Below are 14,610 nucleotides of genomic sequence, written 5' to 3' on the forward strand. Positions count from 1 at the left end.
AAAATACTATGAAAGTTGGCATCTCAAAATATATTTCCACCAGAATCTATAAAGTCATTTGTCTTTGAAAAACTTTTAAAAGTCTTGTTCATAGAAAAAGGAAACATTCACAGCCTATATAAAGTAACAAACCCAAATGCTACAAAAGCTTTCTATGAGATTAAGCAGCTCTTCAGTTTGTAACTTCAAATAAGAAATATTCTTTGAAAATCACTACTGCTCATTTTACACATGCTATCAGCCTGTGGGGAAAGTAGCTGAAAAACACAGGCTTTTGTGCCAAAAAAAATATTTGGTGTCAGATAACAGTCAAGAAACATGGGACGTTTCACTAGTAACAGCATACAAAGATCTAAAAAGTAGTGCCTGGTGCTACAGAGCGAGGAAAATTGCCATTCTATCTGCAAGCCACTAGAACAGCAATGGTCACAAACCAAGATAGTATAGAAGAGCTCCACTGGCAGCTGACAGAAGCCATTGCTAATTGATTGCTGTAGTTCACAAAAACATGGGAGCAGTCAGTCAGTTAAAAAAAAAAAAGAAGCTCTCCCCGGGTGGGAAATCTGTGCAAAGAGAAAACCACATCAAAGAATCAGAAAACTCTGACTTCAGATACAAATAGAGAAAAGATGGATGAATTCACAGAATAGGGATACAAGCAGACTTGTATGCTTATGAGATAAAGAGCATATAGATCTGAAGCAGGTGAAAAAGTTTCCTCAGATGCATAAAGACCATGAATAAAGATATAAAAATTGCTACCAACCAAGGCAACACCCAGAAAAATGAAATAGAAAGGTGTGTTCTTAGGGCTGCTAAAAAGGAAGAGGAAAACTAACCTACTTTGTAAAGTGCTGAGCAGGCAGTACTAGATTTATCCAAACGTGATTATGTTCACAGATCCCTAGGCCTTACAAGACCTAGGAAGTTCTAGAAGAGGAAATAAAACATAGGGTAGAGCAGCAAGCAGAAGCATGTTGGTTTGCTATGGTAATGAGTGCCTCCACTGAGGAAGCAAAGCCACTCTAATGAAGTATGAGCCAAACCACGTAGATAGGTTCCTGGGAAAGAAGAGTCACAAGGATTGATTCAACAGCCAGCCCTAAGGCACAAAGTTCTGTACTCAGTCTTTTTTTTTTTTTTTAACCTGAAATAGATTTTTGTCTTTCTTTTCCTTTATTATGCCCTTTTCCTTCCTTCTTGAGTAATCCCCAAGTCAGAGAGTATGAGAGCTAAAGAAGGTAAAGAGCAAGAGGACTCAGTTAAAATCTCAGTCTACCTAGAAGAAAATCTGTCATGTTAGTATAAGAGCACAACTCATACATTTTGAAATACTATAATGTTACTGCTTCCTTTATTTATTGCCATAAGGAGGAAAAAAAAACCACACAGTATTAATATTCCAATTCTCACTGCCCAACTTCACCTTCTGTTTGAAACATACGGCACTTTTAGAACTCAGTCCTGCAAATGGCCAGAATTAGTAACTATCCTAAAATTTTGGAGTACTTGATCTTAGATTTCATATAAAACTTAAATGTCTGTCAGATTTATGTGACTGACTAGTCCCACCTTCTACAGTGGATTTAGTTGCTTATTTAAAGATTAATGACCCAACAATGAATATAGAAAGCTGTGGATTACGATGAAGTAGAATTCACTTGATTCAATGCTGACTGCTCATTTTATGTTTTTCAATTACATGGTGCAATCACACTAATAAGATTACCAGATTAACAGGTAAAATTATGCAATTTGCTAACTAAATCTGGAACCCTGAAAAAAATACAGAAGAGTTCTGAAATTCACATCCCCTTAGTGTGCTAAAAATATATTAATGGCATCAAAGCACCTAAATCTTTGGAATTTCATCAGTCTCAGAGTATTTATTAGGCTCTCATCACACTGGACAAGGCAGAAGAAACAAATGTCGTGGCATTTGTACATTTGGTTCATCCAGCATTTCTCCAGTCAAAACACAGCACCTGAATGAGGGCAAAATTAACCCCACAAAGACTGTGTAGAGCATTCTTGGTGTACAAAGGATAGTTGTAACGTGGACTGATTCTTCAGCTAATTTACTTTACACTATTTTTTTAAATAGACTAAAATATTAAGTCTCCACTATAGACTAAAACTATGTTAAACTATATAAAACTATGTCTATTATAAAGCAAATGGATATTACACCTCAAACTCACAAGTCTATGAATTATATTTCTTAATATATAAGCTGATTTTAAAAAACAGTAAAATTATTTCTAAGGTAATAAATGGTCAAAGCTCATTTTACAACAACAGGGATATTTAAAATGGAAAACTGCAATATACTATAACCAAACTGCCTTAGGGTAATCCTCCCCCTTTTTTTCTACGGAAGTTTCTATGAAATAATCCAATACTTTTAAAATCGAAGCTAACAAAAAGATTTCACTTCAACATTTGACTTCTGGATTTAAAACAATTTCTCATTACAGATGCTGCAAAAGCCAAAGTAGCAGATATGTATCATCAAGTTCGAATAGCCACTTAGTTTTTTCTTTAAAAAAAAAATACTTACACATCCACAAATAGTACATAATCTTTACTGTCTTCTGGAATTCTACAGGTATGTCTACAGAAAAGTCCTGGTAGAAACATGGACCCACTGGAAAATTCTCAGGAAGAGGTGGCCAGTTATTTTTTCTACCTGCAAATCGGGGGGGGGAAAAAGCGCTTTATAATACAGTTTTAATCTCTGTATACTAGAAAGAGATATGCATTTGGACTTGTTCAAATTGTTTTATGCACAGGTTTCACAAGCGTATGGATAACTTGGGCTACCAAAACCCAAGAGTTTTATTAGCAACCCTCACACAATACTGAAAATAAACTTCAGAAATAAAATACAATGAAGTGCAGACAGATCAAGGAAAGTACAATATTTTATCTATGTAAAAGACTAAGCAGGCATCTGACAGTTCCTATAAAGTAATGAGAAAAGAGAATTCTTCACAAAACAATTTCTCAGAGTTCTTTGACTTTTAAACGCACATTTCCCTAAGTCCCACCATACTCCCATACTTTGTGGAACACAAAGACTGGGGACTGAAAAGCATTCTCCATTCTCAGAATCCTGATATTTGTAACACCTGGATATCTCTAACACTTTGAACTAGTTCCCAATACAGTTTACAGTCAAAGCTTTATCTAAAAGCCCGTAAGCCTGAAGAAAGGCAGCTATTTAAATGGTCTAAACTACTTTTTTGTTACAAGAAGATGCCCTACAGCATCAATATATTTTGATACAGTTGTGTGACAGAGTGAGGACACCACAAAGGACAACACAATATCAGACACTTGGATTTCCTGTATGCTGATCTGCTCACAAACTAGAGTAGACATTCTGCCGAACACAAGTCATACCAAGCATAGACTCAGAGATTCAACTGAAATAACTACAACAAACCTTTACCATAGCATTTCAAATTCTGGATGCAAGAGATACATTATAATCACCATATTCCAAAAGCAGAGCTGAACTAGAAACTAACCTAAAGGCACCTTTATTTGAAATCCTGACAAGGTTTTGCTTGCAATTTCTATCTTCAACTATATCTTTACTAGCAGTTCATCTGGTAAGAACAGAAAACTTGCAAAGCTTACACACTTGCATTATTTCTTATTTCTTTCCCCACTCAGATAAGATGAAGCTGACAGTTCTGTCCAAACAGGTCCAAGGCACTAAGTATCTGTTAAATTTTCTGCCTCTTCCACTGAACATTTTTTATCAAGCCTTTTAGAGCAGAGGATTTACAGAGGGAGCATACAGAAGGTAATCAAGTAATATTCCCATCCATATTAAAAACTACTTTGGGATTTCTTATATGAAAAATATCTGATAATAATTCAGATCTTCATTCTGCACTATATGGTTATTTCTTTCAGCACCGATAGTTTCAAGACAGTCACAGAAAAAAATCAGATATCTTATAATAGTTCAAGTTCTTACTTAAGAATTTTATTTGATGTGCTTTCCCACCCCTGTGGCACAGGTTTCAAAGTTTTCAACTAAGACTGAAAGACAGCTTCGTGAGATGGTTTGAGATCAAAAACCAAGTGGCCTTTTTCTAAATACACTTTGGAAACAATCTTGGAATATGAGTATCTTGATAAGCAGAGAGCTAGTTCAGAGTTATTTCATTCAACACAACAAGTTACCATCTCAAGTTAACATAACTTCAACAGCATGCCTACACTATGAATGCAGACACCCCCAAACTAGCTTCATGCAAGCCCAGAAAGGGATTTTCAGGCATGCCCAAATGAACTAGCTGAAATAGGAAGCAGCACGCTTTAATAAGCTCAAGTGCAATACTGCACAGGACCTGAGCAGAGAAGACCGAAGGCATCGAGCTGAGCAGACCTACCAGCCTGAAGATATTTGCATTGTAGTCAATTGCGCATGACAACAGTGTCCTAGATGTGCAGCCAGCATCTTAAATTGAATGCAAATAGCTAGAGTACTGTTGCAAAAGACCTTGCCCTCCAATCAAAACATCTCTACAGTGTTTCCAAAGGAGTTCGAATGAGTGTGCAAAAGAAAAAAAAAATCAAAAGGAAAAGAATATTGTTCTCCTCAGTCACAACATACAATTTCTGATTTGCAGCATCTTTTACACAGTCATTTGGTAAAAATCCAATATCCTCTTTAAAGCTTTGAGAGCTCTCTCTTCTCTATTCGGCCTTCCTAAAGAATCCTTTAGATTCTTCACGGACTCTTCAAGCACTTTGATGCGAACAACTGCAACCTAATAACACAGTAAATACCCATTTTAGAAATATTCCAAAACATGCATGGGGTATCAGTTATGTTCCCTACAATATAGATGAACAAAACCGTCCCTGAAGCCTGGAAAAGACAAGTAATCAATCCAGACCATTAATATAAGTTAATGAAATTAGATGAAGAGCAATATATGGAGAAGGAAATGAAAAAAACAACCAAAAAAATCATTATCTGGGAGAAGAGGTACAGAGATTTAATAAAGAGATTGAAAAGAATAAATACTGAGAAAATAAAAATGGTTTAATGTAGAGACAATATCACCATGATTCTTTTCCTTAGAAGAAGAATAGCAATTCCCCATTCCCAGATCCTAGCATATGACTGGCATAAAGTTCCCTGAGAATTTGGATTACTAAGCGATTATGCAATCTAGAATTGTACCGCTGTATATTCCAATTTCCACAGGAGCAAAAACACTAGCACATGTGGAAATAGTCAGAATTCTAGATACAAGTGAAAAGATCACACAAAGTCAACCCTGCACACAGTGTTTTGGGTTTTTGTTTTTTGGTTTTTTTCTAACTTCAGTCTGAAGTTCATCCTTTTGAAAAGGAATATTCCCATAGATCTACTTCTAGCAAAGTATCTTCAGTTAAGAGGATGTAAATCTTCTCATTTGTGAAATTGCAGTATGAAAACTGATGGTTTCACACAGCACACTTACAGTTTGTGACAAAATGAGACATGGATCTTGACTATGGGTTCCAAGTGTCATGAAAAATTAATAAGATTAATAATAGAATAAATCTTTCTGTTATTTGCATAGAATATTGTGTATGTAACATAGCAAAAGATAAGAAAATGTTTCAAAACAGGAAAGTTCTCCTATAGCTATAAATACTGATAGAAGAGAAATCAAAGAGATGTTACTTATGAAGTTACTTTTACTTCTTTTCAAACTGCTCCATTTTTATTCAATAGTATTACTTGGATATTAACCTAGAATAAAAATAGCTGATAGCAGAGAGTAACATGTAACATAGGCCACATTTAAAATTTCTGCTGTGAAAATCTGCACAAGCCAGACCAGTTTTTATTCACTGTATGCACTGTCCCAAAGAAGATAAATTTTCTTTTCCTGAAGAGATTATAAAAACACCTCTTTGATCCTGTTTCACAATGTCACTGTAAAACTAAAACAGTTCCTAAAAAAAAGTGAAATTTCTGCGATTTAAAAAAGTATTTTTTTCATGCATACCCCCCTGCTGATTGAGACTCTGCATTTCCCTTTCTCTGCGATCTAGTTCAGCTGCTTTTCTTTCCAGTTCTTCTTGACGCTTTAGCAGTTCTGCCTGGGCCAAGGCATGCTCCTGAACAAAACAAGCATCGTTAGATACTGATAAAAAAAATAGAAACACAAATATTCCAAGTCTATTTTCCATAATTAAACATCTCCAGTTATGGATGAAGACTGACCTAATATTACATGAATTCATGCAGTAACTGATTACTTAAAGGCAGTATTAATTTTCATAAATCATCAGGAAAGCAATGCTTATTTATAAAAGACACTATTCCAGAAGTGTATTTATATAATTATAATTGAAAGGAACCTAGTGCCTGAAAGTTATAGACAAACCTTTGCAATTTGTGTGTAAGCAGGTGGTTCTTCTGTTGGTTTCATTATTGCTGGCTGGGTACTGGGTACATTAAGCATTTTCACATTTCCCGGAGGAGGCTAAGGAAACAAGAGACAATTATAGGGAAACAGTCTCCTATTCTAATAAACATCTTTTCATTAGCTCTGTAAGAACTAATCCAGTTGTTTTAAAGGAAGTGTTACTGATAAACTGAAAATCTGATATGCTGCCTGCAATATTTATAACCTTTAGGAAAAAGAAGGTAACTATATTATGTGGGGTAGCGTTCTGCTCGTTTGTTTTTACACTGCACTACTTGCCATAAACACACATGGAATTTTATAGATCAGTAGAAAGTAAATAGAATTTTAATTTTGTTCAGACATGAATATGAATAAGGACAGTTATTGTTTAAGAGAATTGCAGGATTTAACAGTGATTTATTCATATTCTCAAACATGATGTCATTTATTAGTAATGTCTTCCAGAGCTTTCTACTTAACAAAGGCTTATATCACCTGGTTAACTAGAGAAGCAATGTACTGTATTAAATTTTCCAATTCAGGAACCACAATCTATTGCTTAACTATTCCACCAGTATGTACTGTAGTATCTAGTTTCAAGTACCACTAGCAATTCAGTCACTTGGTCATTACCTATAAGAACACATCTTACAAGAAGCTTTTAGTAGCTCAGGTTTTTTCAATTTTGTGTTTTGGGTTTGTTTAGGGTTTTTTGAATCCTCTCCTGCTTATTCCTGTTTGTCATCTCCTCTTTCTCCACATCTCTCTATCATACACAATGTTAACCAGTACCTATCAAAGCAAGGAAATTACTACTGCCTAGATTAAAGTTATCAACTGAACTTTACCAAAGCAGACCAGTATAGCCCTACTATGATGTTATTTTATTCTTAAATATGCTTGGGAGAAAACTACAATTCACATCTTTCTTTGTGTAGAGCTTGCAACATGAAAGACTTCCCTGTTCTGTGATCTTTTAAAACAGAGAACCACTTGTTCCTAATAAGACTGAAATCAAGAACAAAAATATGGTGAGAAGTGTGATGTTTTAAATACAAAAGCACCTTAAAACAAAGCAGGAATCAACTGAATACCACTAACTTGGCAAATTACGAATTGGCCCAGCTTATCTGTATCTTTTCCAACTGTGGTGGGTTGTCCTTGGCTGGACACCAGGTGCCCACCAAGCTGCTCTATCATGCCCCCTCCTCAGCTGGATGGGGGGAGAAAAATATAACGAAAAGCTCGTGGGTCGAGATAAGGACAGGGAGAGATCATTCACCAATTACCATCATAGGCAAGACAGACTCGACTTGGGGAAATTAGTTTATTGCCAATCAAAATCAGAGTAGGGTAATGAGACAATAAAAACTAAATCTTAAAACACCTTGCCCCCACCCCTCCCTTCTTCCCAGGCTCAACTTTGCTCCCGATTTTCTCTACCACCTCCTCCCCCCCGAGCGGCACAGGGGGACAGGGAATGGGAGTTGCGAACAGTTCATCACACGTTGTCTCTGCCGCTCCTTCCTCCTCAGGGGGAGGACTCCTCACACTCTTCCCCTACTCCAGCATGGGGTCCCTCCCACAGGAGACAGTCCTCCACAAACTTCTCCAACGTGGGTCCTTCCCACGGGCTGCAGTTCTTCACGAACTACTCCAGCATGGGTCCTTTCTACTGGCTGCAGTCCTTCAGGAACAGACTGTTCCAGCATGGGTCCCCCACGGGGTCACAAGTCCTGCTAGCAAACCTGCTCCAGCATGGGCTCCTTTCTCCACGGGGTCACAGGTCCTGCCAGGAGCCTGCTCCAGCATGGGCTCTCCACAGGGTCCCAGCCTCCTTCAGGGCACATCCACCTGCTCCAGCATGGGGTCCTCCACGGACTGCAGGTGGCTATCTGCTCCACCATGGACCTCCATGGGCTGCAGGGGGACAGCCTGCCTCACCATGGTCTTCACCATGGGCTGCAGGGGAAATCTCTGCTCCAGTGCCTAGAGCACCTCCTTCCCCTCCTCCTTCACTGACCTTGGTGTCTGCAGGGCTGTTTCTCTCACATATTCTCACTCCTCTCTTCCGACTACTGTTGCGCAGCAGTTCCACCCCCCTTCTTAAATATATTATCACAGAGGCACTACCACCATCGCCGATTGGCTCAGCCTTGGCCAGCAGCAGGTCTGTCTTGGAGCTGGCTGGCACTGGCTCTATCGGACATAGAGGAAGCTTCTAGCAGCTTCTCATGGAAGCCACCCCTGTAGCCCCCCCACTACCAAAACCTTGCCACAGAAACCCAATACACAAACCATCTTTTGAAATGCCCAAATGCAATACACTGAGGAGAAAAAATCATGCCTGAGTAAACTCCACCTCTGTGTGTAATATTGCAGCATATCTCGGCAACATCAGCTGATTCCAGCATTTCAAAATTATCTTTCCGCCTTATACATCAGCTCCTAACAGAATACTGAGATATCAGAGGTCTCATTTCTCAGAAGTACTCAGTGATTTAAGCTTTTCATCATAAGAAAGATTACTCAGTGTTCTAGGATGAAGACAGCCGAAGTTGATTAAAGACAGTTAATACTGCTTTTCCTTATGTCGGAGCATTCTGTGATAAGGACAAAGGTCTCTTGTACGAGAACTCCTACAAAAACTAGACAACCGTCAAGAGTCTTATTATCTGCTTCAAACATAAGATACAAACCCTGCACCAGAGTAACAAATAGCTACTGAACAAAAACTCTGTGTGTTATGCATTGTAGGCCAGAGCAATGCTACAAAAGCCCCCAAAAAGTCTGATTATTGTAGCTCTGTGGCTAAAGTAACAATAGCTTTGAAAGCATAACTGCTAAGCAGCTGCCTGCTAGACTAATGAGCAAGACTGCCCACAATCTCCAGTAAGGACTCCAGTAGCCCTTCAGACACCTGTAATAGTGTTTAAAGGTGGACTAGCAGACTAGAAAATATTTGAACAATGAATTCAAAGATACTTATCCTTGAAAGACACTTTGTCCAAACAGCCTGCAGTGCTACTAGCAACTGGAACATGCATATATGCTTATGAATAAAGGAACCGATCAGAAAGCTCATTAGAGATACATAATCAAAGATGCTAGCCAACAGCATATGACATTAATATAAGGAACTAATTACGTACAAGATTCTTTGGATTCAGATTTCTGCATTGTTTAGGTTCCACTATATGCTAGCTGGCCACCTATACAGTGTTAGAATTGCTGGCCACTACACACGTGCCTAGGTAAGAGCCTGTGCTCCCTGGAAGAAGAGAGACTGAAACAGTGATTTGTAGCAGGGGCTGTGCATCCTGGAATCCTAAGTCAAGAGGGGCTGGGGGACAAAAGCTGTTAAGAGATGTTATAAAAGCTACCTCTTCCAGCAGACTCAGACCTGGGGAGTCCTCCTTTCCAACTGCTGGAGCTTAGTCTGCCACACCTTCAGACTCTCTCAGGGCTTTCCATCCCAGGCTGACGGCTACAGCTGCTTCTTTCCTGTTTCCAGGTTCGGCTAGTAGCAAGGTTGAGTGCGTATCCCAGAGATGCGCACAAATCACACACAACCGCACGTACCAAGGACACTAGCACAGCCAGCTACACAAGCTGCCACAGACAGGGCACTGCCTTTAACAACACCCCCACATAACACTATCAGAACTACATAAAATATAGGTACACAGAGTCATGTCCCATTCCTCCTCTCCAGCTGATCAGCATTGAAGTTCACTATTGAAAAACACATGCCTCACTCTCCAGATTTACAAGCACACCAACAACTGCAGATCCCTCAGATATGAGCATGGGCCCTCAGCCTGTCTGATATACCTGCCTGGATCCGGGGCCCTCTTACCTGGTATACAGGTTTCCTCCTGTTTGCCAGTTAGCCCAGCTTGATGTTCACTAGCAGATTCATGCACTCAAACACTAGTCTCACAAGCATCCCCCACCCTCACAGCTCCCTCAAACACCAGCACGGGCTCTCAGCTTGCCATATATCTAGGCCCAGACCCTGGACTCCCTTACTCACTTTTGGCTCAGACTTTGAGTCTTCCCAGAAACAGGTTTTCCTCCTATTTGCCAGCTAGTCCAGCTTGAAGTTTGCTAGTGAATTACACACATACACACAGAGGAAAACACACTGGTCCCTCCAGTTGCTGGCACCCCAAACACATAGGCCCTATGACCCATGGTCCCTCCAGCTGCTGACACCGAGATGCTCAGTTGTTGACACCACAGACATACAGACCACTACTACCTGGGGTCTGACTGGATTGCTAGCACCTAATTCACTCACTCTAGTCTCTCCAGTTGCTGGCACCTGGACCTTGCAGCACTCAGATGGTAGAGAGTGAAATTTCACAGATAGTTAAGAAAGGATTTAACAATAACTACAGTGATTAGACACATAGCTCTGTCAGACAAGCATACTGACTGGTAGCAACTTACATGCAACCAGCCCCTTTTATCCATCCTCTTCGCTAGTCTCCTCCTTGTTCCTCCCCAGTCATTCCACACTTTTGACTATTCCCATAAATATTCCTTAATAAATTTTGCATAGTCCCACAGGCTCCCCTCAACTATCTATAATATTCATGTTTATCTCCTTTCACCTTTCTTATCAGTTACAAAGTCCAGGTTGAACCTCTTCAAAGCTACACCTGCTGTTTTTTAATGGCCCATCAATTAGTGGCTGAAGAGTTTTACTTTATGTCTCTGTTATCACTTATCTATCTGATTTGGTTTATCACTTTCCCTGTTACTTATTACTCCCTTTAAACTAAAAAGGTCTATAACCTTAATGAAACAGATGCTCTCACATTCCACATATCCTTACAGTAACCAGTATGACTGAATTGAGTATTTGGACAGTCATGACCATCATGGAAGTTTGCAACTGAAAGGCTACCATGACTTTTTCAAGGATAGTACGTGATTAGGAATTAATCGGCCCTTTGGATACTCTGTAATATAACTGGGATTATGATCTTCCTTCAGGCCTCAGCCCCCTAGAAACCATACAGCTATATCACTATAGTAACATGAAGGAGGACACTCCAGGCTTATTTCTTCAAGCACTGCAGCGCAAGGAAGCAGCTGCCCTGAGTCTCATGTTGTCAGATCTGTGCACTACAGTCCATTACTTAATGCAGGAATGACTCAGCAGTCAAGGCAACTTCCATGTCTGTTTGAAGGTTAAAGCCCCTGTATGCATAGAGTTCTGCTGAAAACAAACAAGCCACCCCCAAACAAACAACCCAACCAACCAACAAACATTTTGATTAGTAGACTTCCCCACCATCCCCTTCTACTTGCCCAGTAAAGAACTTGTACCTTCTGGCCTCTTAATTTCTTGAATCCTTTTAAGAGCTCTTTCTATAGTGAGTGTGACAGCCATCACTTTTCCTTCCTCTGGTATAAGGCCAGCTGAGGTACATTCCAGTTCGTGCTTTAGCAATTTTCCATCTTAGTTTTCTTAACACTCAGCTGAATACTACCTATTTCCAGCAAATTATTGCTTCGCTAAAGCCTATTCTATTAAGAATTCAAGTTTAAGACACTTCCCTTGTAAAGAAACAATTAATTTAGCTTTTTCCTACATCATTATCTTCTATGAGTACTCTTCAACCTTAAATATTGGTGGAAGCTTTCCGCTTCCAGGAAAGAAAGTTTCCCAAGTTGTTCTACAAATTTTTCCTCAGAGCTTTGAGCTTGCCTTAGTTTCACACTTAGCTTGCCAGAGCTAAAGCTCTTAAGTTTCCTTTGAAACTAGTTTCCACTTTTCTAAAGGCTGTCTTACGCCAGTAGCACACTTGACACTGTTTAAATCAAAAGCAGCAAAAAGCCAGCACAGTTAGTCTCTTATGGAACATATAAAGTAGCTATTTTTGAGCTACAGTAGGTATGTCTACACCATTAGTTTAAGTTATTGTGTATTTACTATCACTTATGTGTTATTTAATATCACTTGCTGGAATTAGTGCACGATGTAAGAAAAAGTAGAGAGAAAAGCTTGTAAGAGTCAGAGGTAGTAAGGAAAGGATAAGAAAAAAAAAAGTCAGATAGGATCTGCCTCAACATCTGTTGTTAATTTTTGCTGGGTATCACTCCAGAATTTCTGCTAGGTTGATATACAAAGAATGAAATCTTCGCTTCATAATGTGTGCACAGGGGAACGAAGTGTCAGTGCTCAAATCTACCTCTAATGGTGGAAGTTCAATATTGCTTGAATGTGCTTACTTTTCCAGGTTATTATTTAAAGATCATAATTCAATGCAGAACAGGCACAGGTATTATAAAGCATCTTCTAAGAATTTTTTTTTTTTTTTTTTACGATGAGGGTGGTGAAATACTGGAACAGGTTGCCCAGAGAGGTTGTAGATGCCCCATCTCTGTAAACACTGAAGGTCCGGCTGGACAGGGCTCTGAGCAACCTGATCTAGTGGAAGATGTCCCTGCTCATTGCAGGGGGGGTGGACTAGATGACCTTTAAAGGTCCCCTCCAACCCAAACCATTCTATGATTCTACAGATCAAGAACCTAATGAAGAAAACATTGTAGTATGCAACCATTTTAAACACAGGTTGCACTAAGTCTTCCTACCAAACTGAAGTACTCATTTTTATAACCCTAATCAAAGCTGAGCAGCAGTGAAGAAAAACCCCACAGCTGCTTAACAGGAAACAAATAGAAGTATCCAGCTGCCTTGGAAAATCATTAAGAAAAAAGACACAGCAGTACAGTTTGGGATTTTCCTAGAAGCAAGAAGTACTGAAGAGAAATCAAAAGAAGGTACATCTTCAAGCTCTAGCATTGTACAGCAGATCTGGAGAACCTGCATGGACTTAAAAGAGAGTCCAGGTAACACACAAGACTGATTATTATTGGACTGACATAAGTAGTAAGGAAAGGGTACGGGAAAAAAGGAAAAAAATGTTATTTGTGATAACATTTTGTCAGAAACCATTTCTTCATAAAGCCACAAATAATTTCTTTTGTCCTATAAATATATTTCACAGTATTCAGCAATCACTGGAAAAAACCCAGAAGTTCAATAAAAATGCATACAAGGCAAATAAACAAGAACCAGGGAGAACAGAGGTTATGCTAAGCCTTAATGCAAACAGGTTACTCAAAACAAATGTTGCTTCATACATGCAATTAAAATATACTCAATAAAAGTCAAAGAAATAATCATTTATTGGCTAGTAGACAAACAGTAAGGCAGATGGTTCTTTGTACCATTAAAAAAGTAATACAAAGCAAAATTCCACAAGTTTATTTGCACAAGTGTCTCTCATCAATTTCCAAATATACAGTAAGCACAGGTTTCCTCTAATTGCCATCTCTGAAGTTAGCTCAATTAAGAATTAAGCTAACTTCATAAAAAAAGCTCCAAAACAATTCCAATAAAAATCCTTATGTTAGCTAGCATACAGTAGGTTCTTTACAGTCTGAAAGAGAAGTATTTGCAAGCTGTTGTATTGAAAAATTGTCTGAAATGGCATAAGTGCTGTTGTACAAGATGCAAGCAGTCTAAAATTGGAGACATTTTTAAGCCATTCTGGAAAGCAATAGTTCAGATTTAGGTTTTAAAAAGGTTGGCAAGGGACATCAATTTAATACAGACAAAAATTGTATATAGTAAGTGTAAATGTAAATTTTGCTGAGGAAATACTATTACCAAGTGGTCAGATTAGAGCTAGTTATAGGAGCAATTGATTTGCTATTTAGAACCCAAAGCAAACATCCACTTTCTAAGGTCACCTCAAATGTTTTATCAGCACAAAAGATGCAAGTGGGAGACAGACACTTGGTCAATAACTATCAAAATCCTGAAGATGTCAAACTAGGTAAATGCAGGAACTATGAAATGTCCATTACTTCTCAAAACTAAAGACAATGAGATCCATAACTATTAAATAAGCAGAACAGGAATTTTCATCATTCAGTATACTTTTGTCTCTGTATATTATTTTGATTTTTATTGACATAGGATTTCTAAGAATAAAAATTGCTGAGGCAGCTTTGAAAGAAACCAGTGAATCTGGCATTTGCCAGGTAACTCCTTTAACCTTGATGAACATCTTATGGAGTTCATACCAGAGCATCCCAAAACCTACTGTGCCTTCTTTTGTCTCAGAACTCGAAGGGTAGACATAGGCTTCTCAGG

The 14,610-nt window shown here is 38.7% G+C and overlaps 1 protein-coding gene across 2 annotated transcripts in view; it reads right to left on the reverse strand.

The window, feature by feature from the left end:
- LOC143171981 (secretory carrier-associated membrane protein 1-like) overlaps positions 1-14,610 on the reverse strand; it is a 62,384-nt gene that overhangs the window by 22,267 nt on the left and 25,507 nt on the right. The window contains exons 3-5 of one of the 2 annotated variants that reach the window (XM_076361171.1): positions 6,408-6,506; positions 6,027-6,138; positions 2,561-2,689 (exon numbers count right to left, since the gene is read on the reverse strand). In XM_076361171.1, coding sequence (XP_076217286.1) covers positions 2,561-2,689; positions 6,027-6,138; positions 6,408-6,506 — 340 coding nt within the window. The remainder of the gene's footprint in view (positions 1-2,560; positions 2,690-6,026; positions 6,139-6,407; positions 6,507-14,610) is intronic. The other variant, XM_076361172.1, reaches the window with a different exon arrangement.

The sequence above is a fragment of the Aptenodytes patagonicus genome, chromosome W, assembly GCF_965638725.1.
Source record: "Aptenodytes patagonicus chromosome W, bAptPat1.pri.cur, whole genome shotgun sequence".
Classification (NCBI taxonomy): domain Eukaryota; kingdom Metazoa; phylum Chordata; class Aves; order Sphenisciformes; family Spheniscidae; genus Aptenodytes; species Aptenodytes patagonicus.